The 21,625-nt window shown below is 38.8% G+C and overlaps 1 protein-coding gene across 6 annotated transcripts in view; it reads right to left on the minus strand.

The window, feature by feature from the left end:
- mad1l1 (mitotic arrest deficient 1 like 1) overlaps positions 1–21,625 on the minus strand; it is a 494,211-nt gene that overhangs the window by 418,991 nt on the left and 53,595 nt on the right. For 5 of the 6 annotated variants that reach the window (XM_031892604.1, XM_031892605.1, NM_001006926.1 and 2 more), the window contains 1 exon segment: positions 11,238–11,324. The exons of the other annotated variant lie outside the window; for it this stretch is intronic. In XM_031892604.1, the coding sequence (XP_031748464.1) occupies positions 11,238–11,324 (87 nt within the window). 6 annotated transcript variants of the gene reach the window in all.

Consider the following 21,625-nt stretch of genomic DNA (forward strand, 5'->3'; position numbering starts at 1 on the left):
CAATTATGTGGGGATAAATTAAATAAAATGTTGTGGTGTCAAATCAATAAGATTGCACCAAACTTATATGATTAAATAAAATGGGTGTTCTTTTGTGCTCCTTTGCTATATGTGCACTGTTTCATACCTGCAAGCATAAGCCTCCCATGGCTACACATGCTGACTAAAATTTGTGCCACTCTGATGTCCTAAAAAGCCCTGGAACATTCAGGGGCAATTGGAATACTGTGGCCTGACACAGGCCCAGACTGGCAATCTGTGAATTCTGGCAAACGCCAGAGGGGCTGCTGTAATGTGCCATAGACAGTCACTATTTATTGTGCTGGTGGGGGGCTGTTTGGGCCCCTGTCCCTGAATTAACATGTATGCCATTGCCCTACCCCCGATTTAATAATACATCTGCCTTATTTGCTGAAACAGGGAGGCATCAGAAAATTACAACTGCAAATTCTGGTAAGTAATTTTAAGGGAGATTCTTAGAATCATAAGCAAAATGCTGCACAAGGTTCAATTCATTGCAAGGGTTACCAGGCAGATATGGGAAAACCCAACAGAAAGACACTAAGTGCCATCTTCTGATATAAACACAGAACAGCAAGCACAAAGGCCTTGAAAGGGCAGACTTTCAGCCATTTATATAGCTGACACGGAGAACAGGTCTGTTAGAACAATCTCTGTATACTGCTGGAAAACAAATCGATGCTATAAAGATATAGCTAATAATTTATATAATGGCATATAATTGTGCCATGACATTCTTTCAAAAATATAGAACAGTATATATCCCATCACCCTGTCCCTTCATAGCTCTGAATGGTGTTTCTTTAAAAAAAAAAAAAAAAAATTCTTACAAATTTGCCAAAACTGTAAACCTACTACTGGATTGTGCATTTACCCCTTGCTGGTTACATCTGGATGCCTTTTGAAGCAGAAATAATCGTTTCAAAACATAATTATTGCAATTAAGGTACCTTTCTTTTTTTACTGAATTCCTCTAGAAACCCCAACTTGTGCAGCAACATATTAACATTAAACATAAATATGTGGCAAAACATATGTCTAGAAGATTCATTTTACCGAGTTAGTATTGTTTATCTTTCATTGACCAAGGCAAAAAAACCAATATGGCAGCTCCTCTTTATATACAGTATACAATAAAGACTCACTGGTCAACTGCTGCTTTACTCAATACACTACTTACTGAATAATTTAAAAAAAAGTTCCTTGTATATCATGTAACAGGCCATGCACTTTTGCATAAGGATATCAAGTAAATCCCCCTAACACCACCACCACCATAAAAAATATAATGATATTGATTTCATGCAATAATGATTTTTAAAAGGTAATCAATAGCAGATAACTAAAATCTGATAGCACACTTTAGTCCAAATAAAAATACTTGGATCATCATATATGGTGGGTGGTGACAGGGGGATTCATTATAGCTAAGCAACTTCCAATGTTCATGATGTGAGTACCAAGGGAAGCCTTGTTTTCTAGATGGAATGCATTATTTTATAGCAAGTGACTGAATGAAGAAGAGGGGCTCAAATTCCATAACATTCTGACCCTGGCAGAGATATACTTTGCATCAATCAACTGCACCAAGAGCAAAAGGCAATTGCCTAATAATTAATGGCTTTAATATGCATTTACTATATGAACCATCAATGTAAAGCTCAGATCATCAAAGCCACTCAGAATCATAGACATACATTTTAAATTTGTTTTGTCAGCCAATTATAAAGAGTCATCACAATTATTTTTTCCTTCCCAGACAACGAGCCTAATCCGCTGTCATCACATTGTGATCCCATTTATTCTTTGGATATAAACTACATTACTTAAAGGGGCAGTATAAACCTTTGCTCAATATGGCTGTGCCCACATGGGAATAGAAAGGCAGCTGATCCGGACAGTGCGATTTAGTGTTTCCTCTTGACTAGTGCATAGTTAGTGTAGTTTGGAGTGAGGAGATGGTTGGGTGGGGAGCCTGAAAGTTTCTCTGCTGGGGGGCTCTCAAGACTCCACTGGTGCAAGGCTTTTTAAGACTAAAAAATGCATTGGTGGAAAAGCAACCAGTTGGACATTAGCATAAACCTCTGAAATGTTAGCTGCTGCAAAGGTTTAGTTATTTAATACTGTAATACCAAGAATAGACACATTTTCAATGTGCACATAAATGGCAATGCACCTTTTCAACATACAAACTGAACAAGGCAAAAAAACCACCAATAGTGCACAGCATACATGCAATTTCTGAAGACTGAAGTTTCCTACACTTTAGTCAACCCATCTCTGCTGGACTTCAGGTCCTAGCATCTTCACTTTATCCACCCCTATTTGTTGGACTTTTGTCCCTAGCATTCACATATCACATTTTATCCACTCATCTCTGCTGGACTTCAGCTCCTAGCATTCTCGCTTTAGTCCACCCATCTCTGCTGGACTTCAGCTTCTAGCATTCTTACTTTATCCACCCTTTTCTGCTGGACTTCAGATCCTAGCATTCTCACTTTATCCACCCTTTTATGCAGGATTTCATTTCATAGCATTGTCACATTATCCACCCATCTCTGCTGGACTTCAGCTTCTAGCATTCTCACTTTATCCACCCTTTTCTGCTGGACTTCACCTCCTAGCATTCTCACTTTAGTCCAACCATCTCTGCTAGACTTCAGCTATTAGCATTCTCACTTTATCCACCCTTTTCTGCTGGACTTCACCTCCTAGCGTTCTCACTTTAGTCCAACCATCTCTGCTAGACTTCAGCTATTAGCATTCTCACTTTATCCACCCTTCTCTGCTGGATTTCAGCTCATAGCATTGCCACTTTATCCACCCACCCCCGCTGGACTCCTAGCATGCTCACTTTAGTCTACCATTCTCTGCTGGACTTCAGTTCCTAGCATTCTTACATTAGTTTACCCACCCCTGCTGGAGTACTGCTCCTAGCATTCTCCAGTGCTGAAGATGCTGAATATTGAGTTCAAGCAACAGATATGACCACAAAGAAAATTGCTGCCCTTAACTATTTTATATTGAAAGTAACCTGGGTTAAAAAAAAAACATTTTGAAAATTATAATGACCTTCATCAGTAGGCTTGTTAAAGGTGAAACCTTCAATAAATATGGAAGTTTCCTTTACCATACAAATATTTCAGATAAGCCAGAGCTTGGCATCTCAGAAAAGGCAGCGACAGTGATTCTTAATAATTTAACATAACAATGGCCAATGTGAATCAGAGCATATGAGCAATGTATTTAAGCATTAAAAGAGTCCATTATAAAAGTGCTACTGCCTCCGTTCCCTGTGCCGTCAGGCTTGTATCTCAGAGAAAGCAGAAGCACGCACCATGCTGCAGTAACAAATTAACACCAAGGACCACAAAATGGGTTTGAAGAAAATTAATTCAGCATTTAGAAGCCAGATAAAAAATGGGATGGAACTAATCACAGTGGTTAAATAGGACTGGTAATTAACTTTATTCTTTCATTACCTACATGCCGCTCCTAAGTGTGGCCAATTTCTTGTAAACTACAGAGCAGTAAGGTCCCTTGAAATAAAAGTGATCACAAAGCAACCTCCTTCATACACGTAACTCATAAGATCATTATCTATATCCTACCTCCACCATAGTACCACAATAACTACTGCTAAACATGAAATCTATTGTATGAACTGTAATTGCAAGTTGTGATCTTACCGCAGTTCATACAAACCACTAGCAACATATGTCAGCCTATACACAAAGCTACATTTGTTCATCATAATTACTCCTGCATAGGTCTATCCTAAACCACACTGTCCCTCTCTTTTGGAATATGGGCAGAGAAATGTTAGCATTTGTTTGAAAGTCTGGTTTATAAGATTTGGAAAACTTGGGTTTAGCAAGCAAAGGTTGGTGTAGTAGGAAGTAATGCTAAAATAACATTTAAAAAGTTTACAGAAATAGCTACAAAGCAGTATAGCAACGCAACAACAGATAAGGCCCCATTGGGTAGATGGAAACACAGAAAGTCATAGTTGTGAAAAGTAGAAAATCAATTAAACTGATGCCTAGTTCTTTAAATAAGCAGCCTTAGCCATAGCCCTGAAGCAAGTTGCATTTTCACATTGAAAAGAATATATAGAGCTGTAAAGTGATATTACATCATTATTGAAGCATTTGGTTCACAGACATCAACTTTCTTTCCACTGAAATCAAAAGTGTGTTTACATGAAGTGTAATTCTCAGACAGCCTAAGAATAATGTGGACCTAAGGGTGGCTTAATAACCAGACATTGGGTGCCTTCACAGGCATTTGTGACTGAGTTGGCTGGTGTGGGGCCAAAACACTAGGGTTTATTTATGTTGGCAAGTGCAGTGAGCCAAGTGAAATTTTGAGAGCAATCGCCATATTTTTCCCACAATACAACATTTTCCTAGAAATCAAGCATCACTGCGGACACACACGGGATGACTCTAGGCACAATTGTGCAGTGCCTATTCCTGTAGCATCCAATTAACCAAAAATGATGCAATTGGGCATGCACTTGTGGCAAATCAAGAGAAATTCCATCAAATATTTTCTAAGCCAGTCTGGCATCATGTCTGGTGTTCGCTGGCATCGTATGTGCTGTTCGGCATGCAAATGGCATGTGCACCCTGTTCTTTAGCGGAAGTATGCTGTGCCTATTGACAAAGGGTGCTGAGGGAACCCTGGTGCTACTGCCTGGTCTGGAGGTGGTCGTACTCTAGGGTTCCACTGCGGCAATAGATTTAATGGCATCTATGAGGTTCTTATGGCCTTCAGTCAGATCCAGAAGTCCTGGAGGATTTTACAGCATGAAGAACCATGCCCATCCAAGGTCTGCCAAGCTTTAGGAAAGACCAAAAAAGCAAGTAACACATTTATACAAGATAAACAGAACAAAGACCCAGCTTCGTTATAGCTATTAACAAATGGGTTCTTCCTTCTAATTAAGCTGTTATCATCCTCTGTCTGAAAGTCAGGAGAAAAAATGAAAACAAATGTTAGAAGGTTTTCAAAAGAAGCAACTATAATAGAGTATTTCTAAGGATTAATACCAAAGTTGCATCTTCTTCTCTGCTCTCTAAAATTGTCCTTTAGGAGTCCTCACGAGACTTTTACATAAGCTAGTGCGCCTGCAAATTAAAGTAACTGTAGACATAAGTGAACCAAACAAAACAACACTGCAAAGAGATTAAAGAGAAAATTAAATCATATTTCAATGTTTCAGAGCCAGTTTATCTGTAAACAGCCTTTGAATTTTACTCACATTCTTGGCAATCTAATTGTGGCTAGAAATATATACTCCCGCTCATTAGCTAGCATTAGATACTAAAGAATATAATCATCTTTAACTTTCTTTTTTTCTAATTAGAGGTATATTACATTTGCCCACAGCAGCCCAGCCACGTGTGAATTGATGGGGTTTGCATTGCTTCGTCCAGAGACTTCCTTCTCCCCAAATGCATACATCAAATAAGACTTTTAAATCGGTGAAGACACCTGCCATAAACATCATGTATCAAAAACGAAGGCTTTAAACCTCCAATTCCAAGCGCAATAAATACAGAGCGTTGCACCATTACAGAAATTTATATATTTGAACTTGCTTTAATGAAGCAGACAGAAAAATATATGCTTACATTCACAGGCAGTAATACGCCAGCGAAAATAAAAGTGCTTGCAGCATTATTCATTCTAAGAACATCAAGGGGAAAGCAGATCATTTTCTCGGGAAAAAGGATTTAGAAAAATAAACATTTAAATGCTTATTTTAAAAGGGGATCTCCACCCAAAAACTGTTTTTGCACAGTAAATCAATTAAACATTCTTGTTACTTCCAGTTAACCATTTTAAATTATTTTCATGCGATTAGTAAATGTAATTCCTAAAGCAATGCACAGAAGCCAACTGACTTAGAGCAGAGCTGATTTCTACTACATTGTTTCAAGACTCAGAGGCAGAGAACAGAAATACAAATATGGCTACAAACAACTGTTTTAAAGGACAAGGAAACCTTATTTACTAGGGGGTGTCAATATGCTAGTTACCGCTCAGTGGATACAAACGCTAACCTTGGACCCCAGGCCAGTGCTCCTCTTTGCCGCAAAACACACTGGCCTGGGAATACACACCACCATCTTTAGCTTAAGTGTCCTGGACATCACACATGCTACGGCTTGGTCACTCTTATGGGAATGGAAATCAAACATTTATGTATATATCACTGGGCCTTTACAAAACTGCAAGAAAAGACAGAAGATGGCAGTATGGCACTCCTATGCATATATATAACACTGTGTGCTAGGCCATCCCACCTATTAATTTGTAGCTCCAGGCTTCAATTACAGCAGTGAGTGGAATACAGCAACAGGATTTTGCCTCCCATTTGGTGAGAAACTTATAAAGAATAGATGTTCAAACTTCCAGCAAATTCCAAGTCAAATTGTTGGCTCTTTTTTCCAAACATTCACAAAACACTAATTTGAGAATCCTGAGGAGGTAGGTCAATCTTGAACTCCTGGCTGAAATTGCACATTCGGCCGTAGGATTCGGGGTTCGGCCAAACCCAAAATAGTGGATTCAGCACATCCCTATAAGCATGTGCCTGCAAACTGATCCGAAGAAAATCAAAAGAACTCCACAATGCTACTCTGCACTTATACGTCCCATTCACAAATTGGGATTCTATTGAATATATTTACAGGGGAGGGTGCAGGGGGGGGGCTGACAGAAGGAAGTGGATGGGGGCTTTTGTTTGTGGGGGGTTCACATTAACAGGGGATATAATTATGTATAAATATATAAGGGGGTAATATAATAGTGCCATATTTACCAGTAGGTCCTTTCAGCAGGCACAAGAACATCCATTCTGGTTAGAAGAAAGGAGGTTCCTTATATTCGGAAAGGGTTCTTTTACAGTGAAAGCTGTGAAGCTTTGGAATTCTCTACCTGAATCAGTGGTACAGATACATTAGATAGCTTCAATTGGTTGGGTGGCTTTTTAGCAATTAAGTAATTGCAAGGTTACAGAAAATAGCTCTTAGTACAAGTTGGTCCAGGGACTGGTCCGACTGCCATCTTGGTGGAATTTTTCCCCCTTCTGAGGCAAATTGGAGAGGCTTCAGAAGGGTTTCTTTTTTCTCCGTGTGGATAAACTAGTAGTTTGGAAGGTTTTATTTATAGACATAAGAAGTTGAACTTGGTGGTGGTTTGGCCTAGAATAAATGTGTTTGTAATTAACTAAACAGTATTTTTAATGGAACACAGACAGTACGGTCCAATTTTTTCTTTTGTATTACTTTACCTATAAATCATTCTGATTTTTAGGTAAAGATAAGATTAGCAGGTAAGTTTGCTTATGTAAGTAACTGTTCAGGTATCAGTCTGTAATCAAGAAGCATATACCTGAGAGTCCTGGATTTCTTCATATATTGAAATTTATGAGAATTTTTGGGACTACTGTGTACATCCCAATATAATAATAAAGGGGAACTTTTTGAAAAGTAAATATTATTTCAAGCAACTTTACAATATACATCAATGAAAAAAAATATTAACCTGTTTGTGATTTTTAATGTAATAATATGGTTTGGTAAAGTTACCTAAGCCTAGCACCCCCTGTTCTCCTACTCATCCATTTGACTACTCTGAGACTCAAAAAAATGTAAGAGTAGCCAACTGCACTAAGCCTGCATCCTCCAAATCCTACAGTTCCCTGCACACATGATGTCAATAAGGAAAGGAGCATCACTGCGCATTGTGGGTTTAGTCTAATTGGACTAAGAACCAAGGAAAGACCAAGGAAGCAGCTTCTCATTGAGTACACAGGATTTTTAGCAATTTCCATATCTGATGTAAGTTCAGTCATACCTACCCTGCAGGCTATTTTAGAATGGTTTGATCTGCCTTTCTTTGAGAAATGCTGCCTGTGGGAATCATTCATAAATATAACAATACTGAGAGAAATTCATGGCAACAAAGCTTGAGAAGCCAAAACTGCACTGCTGTTTTTTGTTGCTTGCAAAATGTCTTGTATATAACCAAAGTTATTTGGTTATCTGGGTTGGACTGGCCCAACAGGACATCAGGAAAATTCCCAGAGGGCCTTTGTGCCACAGTGGGACCTCTTGTTTCTAACAATATGCCCTATTTAATGTTTCTATATGGGAACAAAGAGGAGAAATAGATTGGTGGCATAACTATAGAGTAAGCAGACGCTGTGGTCGTGGAGGGGCCAGGGGGCCCAGACTGGATCTGCTTCCTCTATAGCTTTGGCAAACCCCTTTCCCCACTGTTCTGCTACCTGAGAGTTAACAGGAAAAGAAGGGACACGTGAGGGACGGACGGGTCGGGAGTTGGGACGTGAGGGGTGGGCGGGTAGTGATATTGTTGGATATGTTATAGTATATAAAGAAAAGGGACAACGGCGGATAAAGAGATCAAGTGAGGAATGGTTTGAAGATTGGGATTATGGTGCCCTTTGCATACCCGTCCAAGTATATAGTCATATAAATGGTGGAATTAATATGAACAAAGAAGAACACTTGGTTCTAACAAGCACAAGTTGTACATTGTTCAGTACTGCGCATTCTTGTAGTGCTTTATAAATAGATATACATGAATACATACAAGTTAGTGCCACAAATTACAACATAATACAATATGGCAGGAGTTGGTCTTATACTCATTTAGAAACCAGAAAATTCTTAACTGCATGCATAGGCATGGGAGCTTGCAGAAGAAAAAAATAGATTATATATGAAATAAGGTTAACTTTTATTAAATATCCACATTACAGTATAAGCTATAGCCATTTAATGCTTTCTTTCTCCTTACATGAACTGCAAAATATGAAAGCAATAACAAGGCCACAGATTTACATGAAGGAAAAAGCACACTTGACATTTAAAAAAAAAAAAAAATCAAATACTCATCACAATTTTTTTTTTCTCGAGCATTTAAGATGACTCAAGTATGTACAACATCATTCATTTGAAGCACTAAAGTGCACTTTGCAATACCTTTTGGCATTGCCAAATCCTGTTTCTACTGTTTTCAAGGGCTCAAAGCAAGTGGAAATGTCAAAAATTAAAATAAAATATTTAAAGTGTTTAACCGACTGTTACATTCTACCCAACGGCAACCATTTAACTGGCTAAGTGCCACTTTGCCCAACAGCAAGGGTTTAAGCTCCCAATACTATCCAAAATAAAATAACTAATTGCCGGACGCATTAACGAATATAAAAAAGACGAACAACTTAGATAATTTTCCATCAGACTTAATTCATTTAGTCATCATGGTCAGTGGGCCCGGGAAACAGCTTGAACTTTGTTGCATCATTGAACAAATCTGGGTGCTTCTGAGACATATTTTAATGCACATAATTAAGTACATTTATGCAAGCTAAATCAAAAGTTCTGATAGTACAAGCAATTTTAAGACTTTATTTCTAATCATGTTTACCTCACTGCACTACCAGTGGCATTAGTATTGCACAGTGCTGGAGCTGGTCATAGGCACATTGGGTAAAGCAGTTTGAAGGTACAGCAGAAAGCCAAACATACCGATTACACACAATACTGACTGATAAAGGAGTTTACAATCTAAAAGGCAATATCTCATTATTTGATTGTTCCAAACAGGATCTGACTGGGGTGCCGGGGCCCACTGGCATTGACACCTCCCTCGGTGGCCCCCACCCCAGTCTTGCGATTGTCAGCTAGCAGGCGCACCTCCCTGAACCCCCACCCCCTGTCTGGTGTGATGTGTGCTGGATCGCACATTAAACATTGCGACACAGCAAGGGTGGAGGGTCTAAGTTCCTGGCAGGGATCGGGCCTGGGTCGGTGTGGGCCTCAGGTTTTTTCTAGTGTTCTAGCGGCCCGGTATAACCCTGGTTCCAAAGCAAACACTAAGCTGATTGACACATCGAAGAACAAATGCCAACTCAGAACACTTTATTACAGGTATGGTATCCGTTATAATATATATATATATATATATATATATATATATATATATATATATATATATATATATATATATATACAGTAATAAAGATTAAATGATACAGGCAGAAGTCCTTGTCTGACAGAGCTTACAATCTTAAGTATTCTTTTGAAATAGCTATAGTTATACAACATCTTTTTTTCTATTTTTTCCCCACTCTTCCCCCTTCCTTCACCTTTATCCTTTCTCTCATTCTCTTTCCTTTTATTTCTCTCACTTTTTTCCCTATCATTAATATTCAATCTCACATATTTAACCAAAGGTTAATTTTAAGAGAGTTTTACCTTTCACTATAAAACACATTAGACTAGAATGCTCATGTTACAGTGTACAAATGAAAAACGCAGATTCCAAATAACTTGTAAATGAAGTGTTCATAAAAGCAATAATATACTCTTCCAACCTCAGCATAATTTGTATTCTTCCTTTATGAACAGACACTGAGCATAGCACCCTGGAGCAATTTGTGGGCTTTTTAATATTTTTGTCCCACCAATTAAAGTGTAACATTTCTAGCAATTCTGGTTAATATAGAATTTAGGATTTCCTAGCAGCATAATTATTTTGCTGTAAAAGGAACATATCTATTTTTTCATAAAAATGAATATTAATATCTAATTCTCATATTATTTCATGTAATAAGTGAAAAGAAAAAAATTATATGCCACTGGGAAAAAATGTAAATTAAAAAAGTAGGGTGAGAATCATCCAAGTTGAGTGTTTCTCAGCCTCTTCTCTAAAAGTTTACCGAGCCCATAACATGCTGACAAAGAACTACTGAAATCCAATCAGTACAAGTGCAATAAACAGGCTTATTTTCCAAAATTTACAGGCATGTATACTACCGAGAGACTAGAATTCAGTCTACCAAAGCATATAGGAAAAAAAAAAGCCGAAATTGCACCTGTGAACTGATTTGATTGTATAGCTCTAGTGATCCCAATGCAGTAAGAGGTGCCATCTATAACCCTGATCTATAATCCTGTTTGTTTTTTCATATGGTTGTTTTATGAGCACCACTTTGAACATGATAGAGATTAGAAAGATACCCTCTTCTAAGCATCCCTCATCAAATATTTAACAACCAATAGGGCTGCAATATATGAGACAGATACACCAGGTGACAAAAGAATGTTGCATGACACTAACCTAGCCTTTGTTAAAACCTACAGAGATTGTTTGATATGATGATATGAAGGATTTACCTGTTCTGAATTGTCATGTTCTCCTCTTTCAGCTTCAGCTCTCTCTGTTGCACTGCAATGATTTGTCTGGAAAGATCATCCGGAGTTCTAAGAAACAACAACACAACAAATCCTATTAAATACATGGAATTGTTTACTATATTTTGTACTGTCCCATTTACAAGCAAACTGGTAATATCTGCGCAGTTTTGTTTGTTATATACATTATAGAATTAACAAATTCAAATGACAATATTACAGGTATGGGACATGGGGTTTTCCGGATAAGGGATCTTTCAGTAAGGGATCCAAAGGTCTCCATACTTTAAGTCTGCTAAATATAATCTAAACATTTCATAGAGCCAATAGGATTGTTTTGTCTCCAATAAGGATTAATTATATCTTAAATGGGATGGGAAGTACAAGGTTCTGTTTTATTATTACAAAGAAAAAGGAAATCATTTTTTAAAATGTGAATTATTCCGTTAAAATGGAGTCTATGGGAGTCTATAATTTGCGGCTTTCTGGATAAAAAGTTTCCGGATAACGGATACCATACCTGTATTATTTTGTGCCAATGTAAATAATTCAATTAGAAAAGGTAACCATCCAGGCAAGACACATACTGTAACATACTGTGGGACAAAGAAATGGAAGTAGCTGGATTATAAAGTGCTCAGGGATAAGCATCTTGCTGCATCCATCTGCTTGGAACATTTCCAGAAGTCTTCCATGTGATGAATGGTAAAATATATAGAAAGTGTGAGTTTTCCTATATCTTTATAAGTAAAATAGGGTTAGCATGCACACTACAGCCCATCATAAGACAGGCAATTCTATTTATTTGCATATATGCAAATATATATTTGTTTATATACATATTCAGTAAAAAGTACATAATCTAAAGACTACTACAAGACTAATTGATCATTAATTCAAATTACATGTCCCAGAAACCAGTGCATTCTCCATCAGAATGTAATAATCAGCCCTATAGTATCAGCTTCTATGGCAGATCAACCCCATTTTTTGTATGATTTTAGATGGTCCCTAAGCTTAGCTCCTTCAAACCAGCCCAGAGCACACTGAGCATGTGCAGTGTCCCCGACACTAACCTCAGTGTTGATACAGTATGTTTGCAATATAAAATACAGCATTTCTAGCCATTTTAATATTTAGGCTGTAGTTCTCCATGTTTTAGTCACTCTGGTGCTACATAAAGAAAGTAAAAGATTGATGGTTTTCTGCCCTATACATTTAGAAACATTATCATTGTCATAGATGCCATCTACATGCAACAAACAAACTCTTAGAAAACAAAAATCCTCAGTTTTTTTTTAATTTAGTCTGATTCCCGTCTGTAGTAAAAACATTAATGAGATCCACATCTTAGGAACTCGGATGAAGACAGGAAGTAGAACAGAAAGCTCCATCTGTATTTTGATAGCAATTGACAGAACATTAAAAGTATTCCTTGGAAATCCAGGTTCTCACAATTTCCTGACATAAGTGACGCACAAATCTCTCTCCTTTTTATCAATCCTTGTGACTTTATAAAACTTTTCAAGCTGGTTGATCAATGTCTGCAAGTCTGTTCCGACAGCCCACATTTCTGTTAATTTGCCATTCACAGCGTGCCGGGGCCAGGTGTACGGTGTTAGAAATCGGAACAGAATATCCAGAAAATCACAAGCACCCTGCCATCTGTCTCAGGCCTGTTTGCTAATCAGATATTCCAGGCTGGGCCTTTCACTGCATGCTGATAAGAAACTATCAGGGAAACAAATAAACATCTCCATACCATATTCACAACATGAAATTACATTTTCAAACGCATTTTCCACTTTCTTTATGAAATCGTATTTCTATACAGCAGTTCAATAAGAACAATTCCTGACAAAAGAATGCAATATGAGTATATCCTGCAGAATGTGGGTTAATTATTTCAAGATAAGCGTAGTATCAAACAGTCTGCCTGCTCTAGAGCAACCCCCAAAACACATTGTGCCACTTCATTATTTACATTATTATACCTGTATAAAGATCTCCTTCAGCAGCAACTAGTCTACAAAACAGAAACATTTTCTAATGTTTAATAATTTGTTTTTACCTAAACACTTAATTGTTCACCTTTAAATTAACTTTTAGTATATTGCAGAGAGTGCTATTCTGAGACAATTTGCAATTGGTCTTCAATTTTTTTATTTGCGTGTTTTTCATTATTCAGCTTTTTGTTCAGCAGCTTTCTAGTTTGTAATTTCAGTCACTTTCTGGTTTCCTGGGTCCAGTTGAACTTAGCAGCCAGGCCATGGTTTGAAAAAGATGCAGCATAATGAATAGAGTAGGGAATAAATAAAAAGATAAGTCATCAAACATTGTAGTCTCATAGAGAAATAGTTTTTGGCTGCTGGCATCATTTGAAAGCTGGAAAGAGCCTGAAGAGGGAAGCAAAAACATTCAAAAACTATAAATGAAAAATTAAGACCAATTGAAAGTTGGTTAATATAGGCCATCCTGTAACATACTAAAAGTGAACAACCCCCCTAATATCAGCCGGAATGTTAACCAGCATTACTACAACTAGTGCCCAGTGAATCTACAATGTAGATTGTTGTTGCTTTTTATTAATTATCTTTCTTTTCAGTCCCTTGCCTACCAATCTTTCAGTCTCTCATTCAACCCACAACTTCATTGCTAAGCTAAATTCAACACTTGCAACCAGATAGCTGTTGAAATTCCAAACAATTCATTTAGCCAATAAAAGGAATTTTTGGCAGGCAGTTCTGAGTATGTGCCAAGTCTGAAGGTGGCCATATATGGGCCAATTTTAGCTGCTGATATCGGTCCTTTAGACCAATTCCGCAGTTTATCTGCCCATACACCTGGCTTGAAATCGGCTAGATCAGTGCTGTCCAACTTCTACGGTGCCGAGGGCCGGAATTTCTCTAGCATACATGGTGGAGGGCCGCTAATGGAAGCCAGTTTGACCACTCCCCTTTTTGAAACCACACCCACTTCAAACCACACCTATTTTATCACAATGGTGGTAGCACAGCAAAATCCCAAATGCTTGGCCCTTACTGTGTGGATATCAACCATCATTCATATGTGAAAGAATTATGTCATATTAAGATATACCCTTAAATTCCATATGCCTCCTCCTCCCCTGTGGATAGCACAGCAACCCCCAGTACATAATTACACACCTTAGGGACCATTTAATGGCTATTTCCAACTGCTAACAAACTCCCACAACAAACCCCTGCCAGGTTCACCTCCCACAAGCAGCATAGGGCAAGCAGAGTATGGCACACAAAGGCAGCATTCTGCCTGTCCTATGCTGTCTGTGTGTGCCATACTCTGCCTGTCCTACCCTGCCTGTGTGTGCCATACTCTGCCTTCCCTATGCTGCTTCTGTGTGCCATACTCTGCCTGCCCTACCCTGCCTGTGTGTGCCATACTCTGCCTGCCCTACCCTTCCTGTGTGTGCCATACCCTCCCTGACCTATGCTGCCTGTGTGTGCCATACTCTACCTGCCCTATGCTGGCTGTATGTGCCATACTCTGCCTACAGTAACTATGTCTGAGGTGTGAAGAAGTGAACAATGGGAGTGATTACACTCTGAGCCTGAGGTGTGAACACTGCAGGGGGTGAACAATGCAGGTATTAAAAGGTGTGAAAAACACAGGGGATTACATTTTTAAACAATACAGGGGGATTACAGCCTGAATCTGAGGTGAGAACCATGCAGGGGGCCAATTAATCTTAGTACTGATACCATTTAATGCTTACTCAAAGGTAAACCATCAAAGCAGCCAGACAGGTGGGGGGCCACACAGAGGGGGGTCGCCCGCGGGCCGCCAGTTGGACAGCACTGGGCTAGATCATAGACAAGTTTGATTTTTCCATTGTATTGGGGACCGTGTCCCCAAACAGACAGCTCCTATACCCTATACCCGCTGTTTTAATTCGATCGTTTGGCCATAGGGCCAAACAACTGAATTAGCTGGATATCGCCCACCCGTAAGAGGGCATATCGGGAGAAGATCTTACCATGTATGGCCAGCTTAAGTCTCAGTTTAGAAAAGCTAGACTTTAACCAGATGGACTGAATTACAGCCATAGAGAAAAGCACACATTAAGAAACTGGCTAAGCAGTTTTGTGCTCCCTTTCATATGCCCAGCATTCATAATACTGCTTTCCTTCCTATAAAGAGGGAGTAAACCAAAAAATGACATTCTGCCTAATTAAACAAAACATAATTCTAATTAGTTTTTAAATATGGATTCATTAGCAGCATTTGTCTGTTAAAAGAAAAATAACACAAAGAACTCGAAGTTATATGTGTATCGAAGTGTATTAAAGTTATTATAATATAATGTACTGCTGCCCTGCACTGGTAAAAGCTGTGCCTTTGCTACAGTAACACTACTATAGTTTATATAAATAAGCTGCTGTGTAGCCATGGGGTAGCCATTGAAGCCCGCTACTAGCCCCTCCAAATGCCTTTCCACCGGCAACAAAAGAACTTGCTGGTGGAAAAGTCTACTCAACGCTACGGCTTTGTAACATGGTACGAAGTTGCTTTCAGGAGGAAGCCGAAGAGATGCTTAGGCCTTTTCACCGGCAACTCCTATTTCGGAGCGATTAGTTGCCTGCGGTAGCAGAGATCTATCATGGGCAACTAACTCACTTTGTGGGCCATCAGCCTTAAAAAATCAGTCAGTGTAAACACTGTGATAATATCTCAACAGATGTGAGAATAGTATACGTTTAATCCTGTGTATATTGTGAGCACCAAATAAAGTAATGGACAGGATTCCCTGGCAGGGAAAAGAGAAGTTTTGACATCTGTCTGCGGTTCTTTTTGGCACATCTCCCGCTCTCTACGTGTCAGTACCCCAGAGACGAGTGTATTTCAGATATATTCCCGGCCTTTGTAGCCGCCTCTCTGACAGTATACTCATTGCTTTGGCTGCTACTGAAAAGATTCTTTGCCCTCTGAACAATAAGCCTTGTATCTGTTTGTAAAATGATGAACACGCTTTTGTTTCTTTCTGTAATAGGGCTGCTCAGGCTGGAGCGCTTCCATTTACAGACTACCCTTTGCCAAATTAATTTTATTTAATTATCTCCCAGGGCTAAGCTTGAATACATTTTGTGTTAAATTCGCCGTTTCTCCCTCTTCCCAACGAAATGGACTTAATATCCTTGTTAAAATCTGATTAAAAATAAAATTGAGTTTTTTGAAGTCTGATTATCCCATGAAATGGAATTTTTAAACCTAATTAGCAGAAGATTTGCATATATTTCTTCAGCACCATTGAAAAGGAAGTAGAAATATATTTATTAATGAAAGCTTGTTACATTGCTTCCTCGGGGCAGCCCGATACAGGAAACAAATTGATCACATAGACCACTTTCTTATTATGTGGGTGTGCTCACCTTTGCCATTCTCCTACTGTTCTTAGAAATAATTTCTTTTAATTCCAAGAAACTGTTGCTGTGTAATATTACATTCATTCTCCCACTTCCTCTGCTCTGCCACTGAATCAGTTTGGATAATTATTGCCTATTATTACTATTATTATTAACACATCTATAAAGCCCCAACATATTCTGCAGTCCTGTACAATATAAGGGTGTACATATCAAACATACATATAAAGGAGGCAAAGAGGGCACATTCAGATGCAGGACTGCTGGAGAATTGGTTGAATCTATTGCTGACCAAGAATACAGGGTACCAATGGTCAGGCAGTATGGTGGAAATCAGCCAAACTTCCCCACCAAATCTGGACACATACCCAAACCAGCTTTAAGTCCATAGGCTACTGGTCAGCTGAGACACTTTGCCAAGTTACATTCAGTTTTTATTTCTCTAGTTCCAGACAAAGACGACAAGCAATTACCTTCACTCACAGACAGGGGACCTCTGAACCATGGCTTGGCTACTTTCTATTACATGCAATATTTGTATTTTACCCAGATACCCTCTCTTACAGCCCTCAGCATACTTGATAGGCATGACCAACATAGGCCTGTGAGATCTTAAAATATGAATAGGTAGTATCATGTTAAGCAGGATATTTTTATATAAATTCTTATTTGCATAGTCTGCTTTTTTGCAAACCTTCAGTCAAAAACCTTTCCTAAAACATGTAGCACCAAACATCCTAGCAATATTTCTAATTGCTCCCCACCTAAAGATTCCTGCCAATAGATTTGCCACATTAGTGTCACCCAGAACACTATATTTATTCTGCAGAAAGCTCTAGAGTAAAATAGCCTTCCTCTGTTTGCTTAAAGGAGTAGGAAAGGCTAATAAAGAGTTAATCTCAAGCTGCAGGCATATTCGATCGCCACGGTGGGGGGTGGTTGTGGGTGCGAGCGGGGGAATCCTGGAATCCAAGATGGCGGCCGTGACAGGCTGCAAATACACCTAAGTTAAAAGCCAATTTTTGTGACATGTGATCATTACTTTAAAAAATACATTTGGCGATTTGCATTGGGCAAGGGAGCTCTACACTATATTAAGGGCTAAAGTAGTAGCCTTTCCTTGCTCTTTAAGATAGCAGCTATCATTCTGTGTAGCTTCATTGCTGCAGCTCTAGTTGCTGGTAGCTTAGATCACACATTCTTATGGGAGAGGGAGTAAATTCTTATGAATTCTTATGGGAGGGGGAACAGGGAGAGAGAAGAGATTTGCACAGACTCAAGAACATGTGTACACAAAAGAAGACAAGAAATCCCGTGTTTCTTTTGATAGAGGACTCTTTCTGTGAGTGCATATGGCTGTATTTACATAGACCTTTCAGATAAAGCTTACCTAGTTTATTTGTTTTTAATTAGTTGCCTATTCCTTCTACATCTTTTTGACCCCAACAGGCAAAAAACTATTGCTCTGTGAAATTACCATTTTATCATTATTATTACTTTTTATTACTAATCCTTGTATTCAGTCCCTCTCCTATTCATATTCCTGTGTCTCATTTAAATCACTGGCTGGTTGTTTAGGTAAATAAAGCCCTAACAACCAGATAGCTGCTGAAATTCCAAACTGGAGAGCTGCTGAACAAAAAAACTAAATTACTGAAAACCGACGAAAAAATTGCAGATGGTCTCAGATTATCAATGTCTACATCATACTAATTAATTTAAAGGTGAACAAACCCCTTAAACTGATTATTAACAACCACAAAGTACAACCAAGTGATAACCTATTGGGGGGGTGGTATCCCCATCTCTTTATTACAAATATAACTAGCAACTAAAATCTATAATTTCTGTGATGTACAGAGCAAGAATATTAGTGCATAGACAGACATACACAGACTTAATGCCAGTTACCATGTCCACGGAATCTGTGCCAAGGCAGCAAAGCCATTAATCTTATTTACCTTGAAGTCACACAGATTTATTTGATGCCTTTTTCAAAAGGTCTGTTGCTTCACAAAAGGAAATATGTCAGTTGGGGAAATAAACTGGAGCTTAATATCAGATGAAATGTCGTCAGTCCCCAAATGGGTGACCACTGACCAGAAGAGAGAATTTATACAGGCTTAACTTTCCCATGAAACAGAATACATTTCCATGAGCCCATCCATTTTGGTTCAGCAGCTTTGTGCACTGAAAACAGAGGCATTGAGCATTAATCCACAATTCCATGGCATCTATACAGGGAGAACAAATTATTCCCATTGCAGAAAATCATATCCTAAAAGCATTTAAACTCTTTGCTATGTTTGCTGTGTATGCATAGCATTTGATCACAATAATCATAAACATGGAACCAAATTTGGCTTTTTTTGTTCATTCCCAGGCACATAAATCATTATTATCAAGCAATTGTATGATTAAAACTAGAAAGGGAAGTTTGAGAACAAACTTCATGTTGGGTTGAAAAACATGAAGTCACTGAATGGGCTCTGCCCACTTTCTCTGACCATGGACCACAGTTATACAGTAAAAACCACTGTGCAAAGTTTGGGGACCCTGGTTTTAATAGTGTCTGCATGGCAGCAACATAAATTTCAAGTCAACGACATCTGATTGGCGGTTGGTGGCTCCACCCCCTTTTTCTAACCTGGAACTGCAGTTACCCAGTGACTAACTCTGCGAAGTTTAGGGACCCTAGCATTAATAGTTACAGAACGGCAGCAGTTAAAATTTAAAACAATAAAAGTCAATAGGTAAATTGTGATTGGTGGTTGGTGGGTGTGCCCACTTTTTCAACCTTGAGTCGAAGTCACCCAGTGACAAACACTGGGCACCCTGGCATAAATAGTATGATAATGGCAGCATTTTAAATTTAAACAAATAAAACTCAATGGATGGAATCTGATTGGCTGTTAGTGGCCCAACCCACTTTTCCTATTTTTGAACTGCAGTCCTCCAGTGACCAACTTTGCAAATTTTGGGGACTCAGGCATAAAAATTGTGAGACTGACAGCATTTTACACTTCACCATTGAAAGTAAACAGGTGAAATGTTATTGGCTGTTGGTGGCTCCACCCACTTTTTTCTAACTTTGAATGGCAAATACCCAGTGACTAACTCTGGAAACTTTAACAACCCTGGAATTAATATTTAAATAATGGCATCAGTTTAAATATAAACCAATTAAATCTAATAGGTGGAAATGGATTTGCTGTTGGTGGCTCCTCCCACTTGTTCTAACCCTGAATATGTAGTCATCCAGTCACTGACTGTGCAAAGTTTGGGAACCCTAACATAAATAGTGTGAGAATAGCAGCATTTTAAATTTAAACCAAAAAAATTCAATAGGTGAAGTCTGATCGGCTCCACCCACTTTTTAAAACCAAAAAATGCAGTTCCCCTAGTGACCCTGGTGTTAATACTGCGAGAATGGCAGCAGGTTGAATTTCAATCAATAGTTAAAATCTGATTGGCTGTTGGTGGCTCCACCCACTTTTTCTAACTCTGAACCGCAGTTACTAGTTGACTAGCTCTGCAAAGTTTGGAGACCTTAGTATTTATATTTAAAGAATGGACGCAGTTTAAATTTAAACGTATGAAGTCTATAGGTGAAATCTGATTGGCTGTTGTTGGCCCCACCCACTTTTCTAAACTTGGAACATAGTAACCCAGTGACAAACTGTGCAAAGTTTGGGGACCCTGACATTAAACATGTAAGAATAGCAGCAGTTAAAATTGTCCCACTGAAAACAATGAAAGAAATATGATTGGCTTTTGGCGGCCCCACCCACTTTTTCTAACCTTGAGTACGAAGTCAAGCAATGACTGTGCAAAGTTTGGGAACCCTGGCATCAAACCAATAAAATTCAATAGGTGAAATCTGATTGGTTGTTGGTGGCCCCGCCCACTTTTCAAAACTAAAACTGCAGTCCCCTAGTGACTAACTGTGAAAAGTTTGGAAACCCTGGTGTTAATTCTGTGAGAATGGCAGCAGATTGAATTTCCCCATTGAAAGTCAATAGGTAAACTCTGATTGGCTGTTGGTGGCTCTGCCCACTTTCTTACCTTGAACCACAGTTACCTGGTGCCTAATCATGCAAAGTTTGGGGACCCTGGTGTTATTACTGTTATAATGGCAGCAGGTTGGATTTTCCCCAAGTCAATAACTAAAATCTGATTGGCTGTTCACAGCTCTGCCCACTTTTGGGCATCCAACAATCATCATATTTTCATTCAGGCTGACCCCATGACTATGTGATTCAAGTTTGGGGAGTATAGCCTCAAAGCTGTAAGATTGGCAGCAGTTTCAATTTTTCTATAAAAGTCAAAGGGTAAAATTTGATTGGCTGTTGTTGGCCCCTCCCACTTTGCAGTTTAAAAAAAAACAACCTTGAATGCGTAGTCACAGTGACTGACTGTGCAAAGTTTGGAAAATCTGGCTTCAACCCAATAAAAATCAATAGGTGAAATTTGATTGGCTGTTGGTGCCTCCACCCACTTTTCAAAACTAAAACTGCAGTCCCCTAGTGACCAAGTGTAAAAAGTTTGGGGACCCTGGTGTTAATACTGTGAGAATGGCAGCAGGTTGGATTTGCAAAATCAATAGGTAAAATCTGATTGGCTGTTCAAAGCTCCGCCCACTTTTGGGCATCCAACAATCATCATATTTCCATTCAGGCTGACCTCATAACTATGGGATTCAAGTTTGGGGAGTGTAGCTTCAAAGCTGTAAGATTGGCAGCAGTTTCTATTTCCCCATTAAAGTCAATGGGTGAAATTTGATTTGCTGTTGTTGGCCCCTCCCACTTTGGGTTCATCCAACAAATGTCGCTGTTACATTCGGGGTGACCCCATGATTATGTTAGTCAAGTTTGGGGGGGTGTAGCTTCAAAGCTGTAAGAGTGTCAGCAGTTTGAAAATCTTCCCTGTCAAAGTCAATGGGAAAATTGGGGGGTTCAGAGCGGCGCC

Source organism: Xenopus tropicalis, chromosome 9, assembly GCF_000004195.4.
Source record: "Xenopus tropicalis strain Nigerian chromosome 9, UCB_Xtro_10.0, whole genome shotgun sequence".
Lineage (NCBI taxonomy): Eukaryota > Metazoa > Chordata > Amphibia > Anura > Pipidae > Xenopus > Xenopus tropicalis.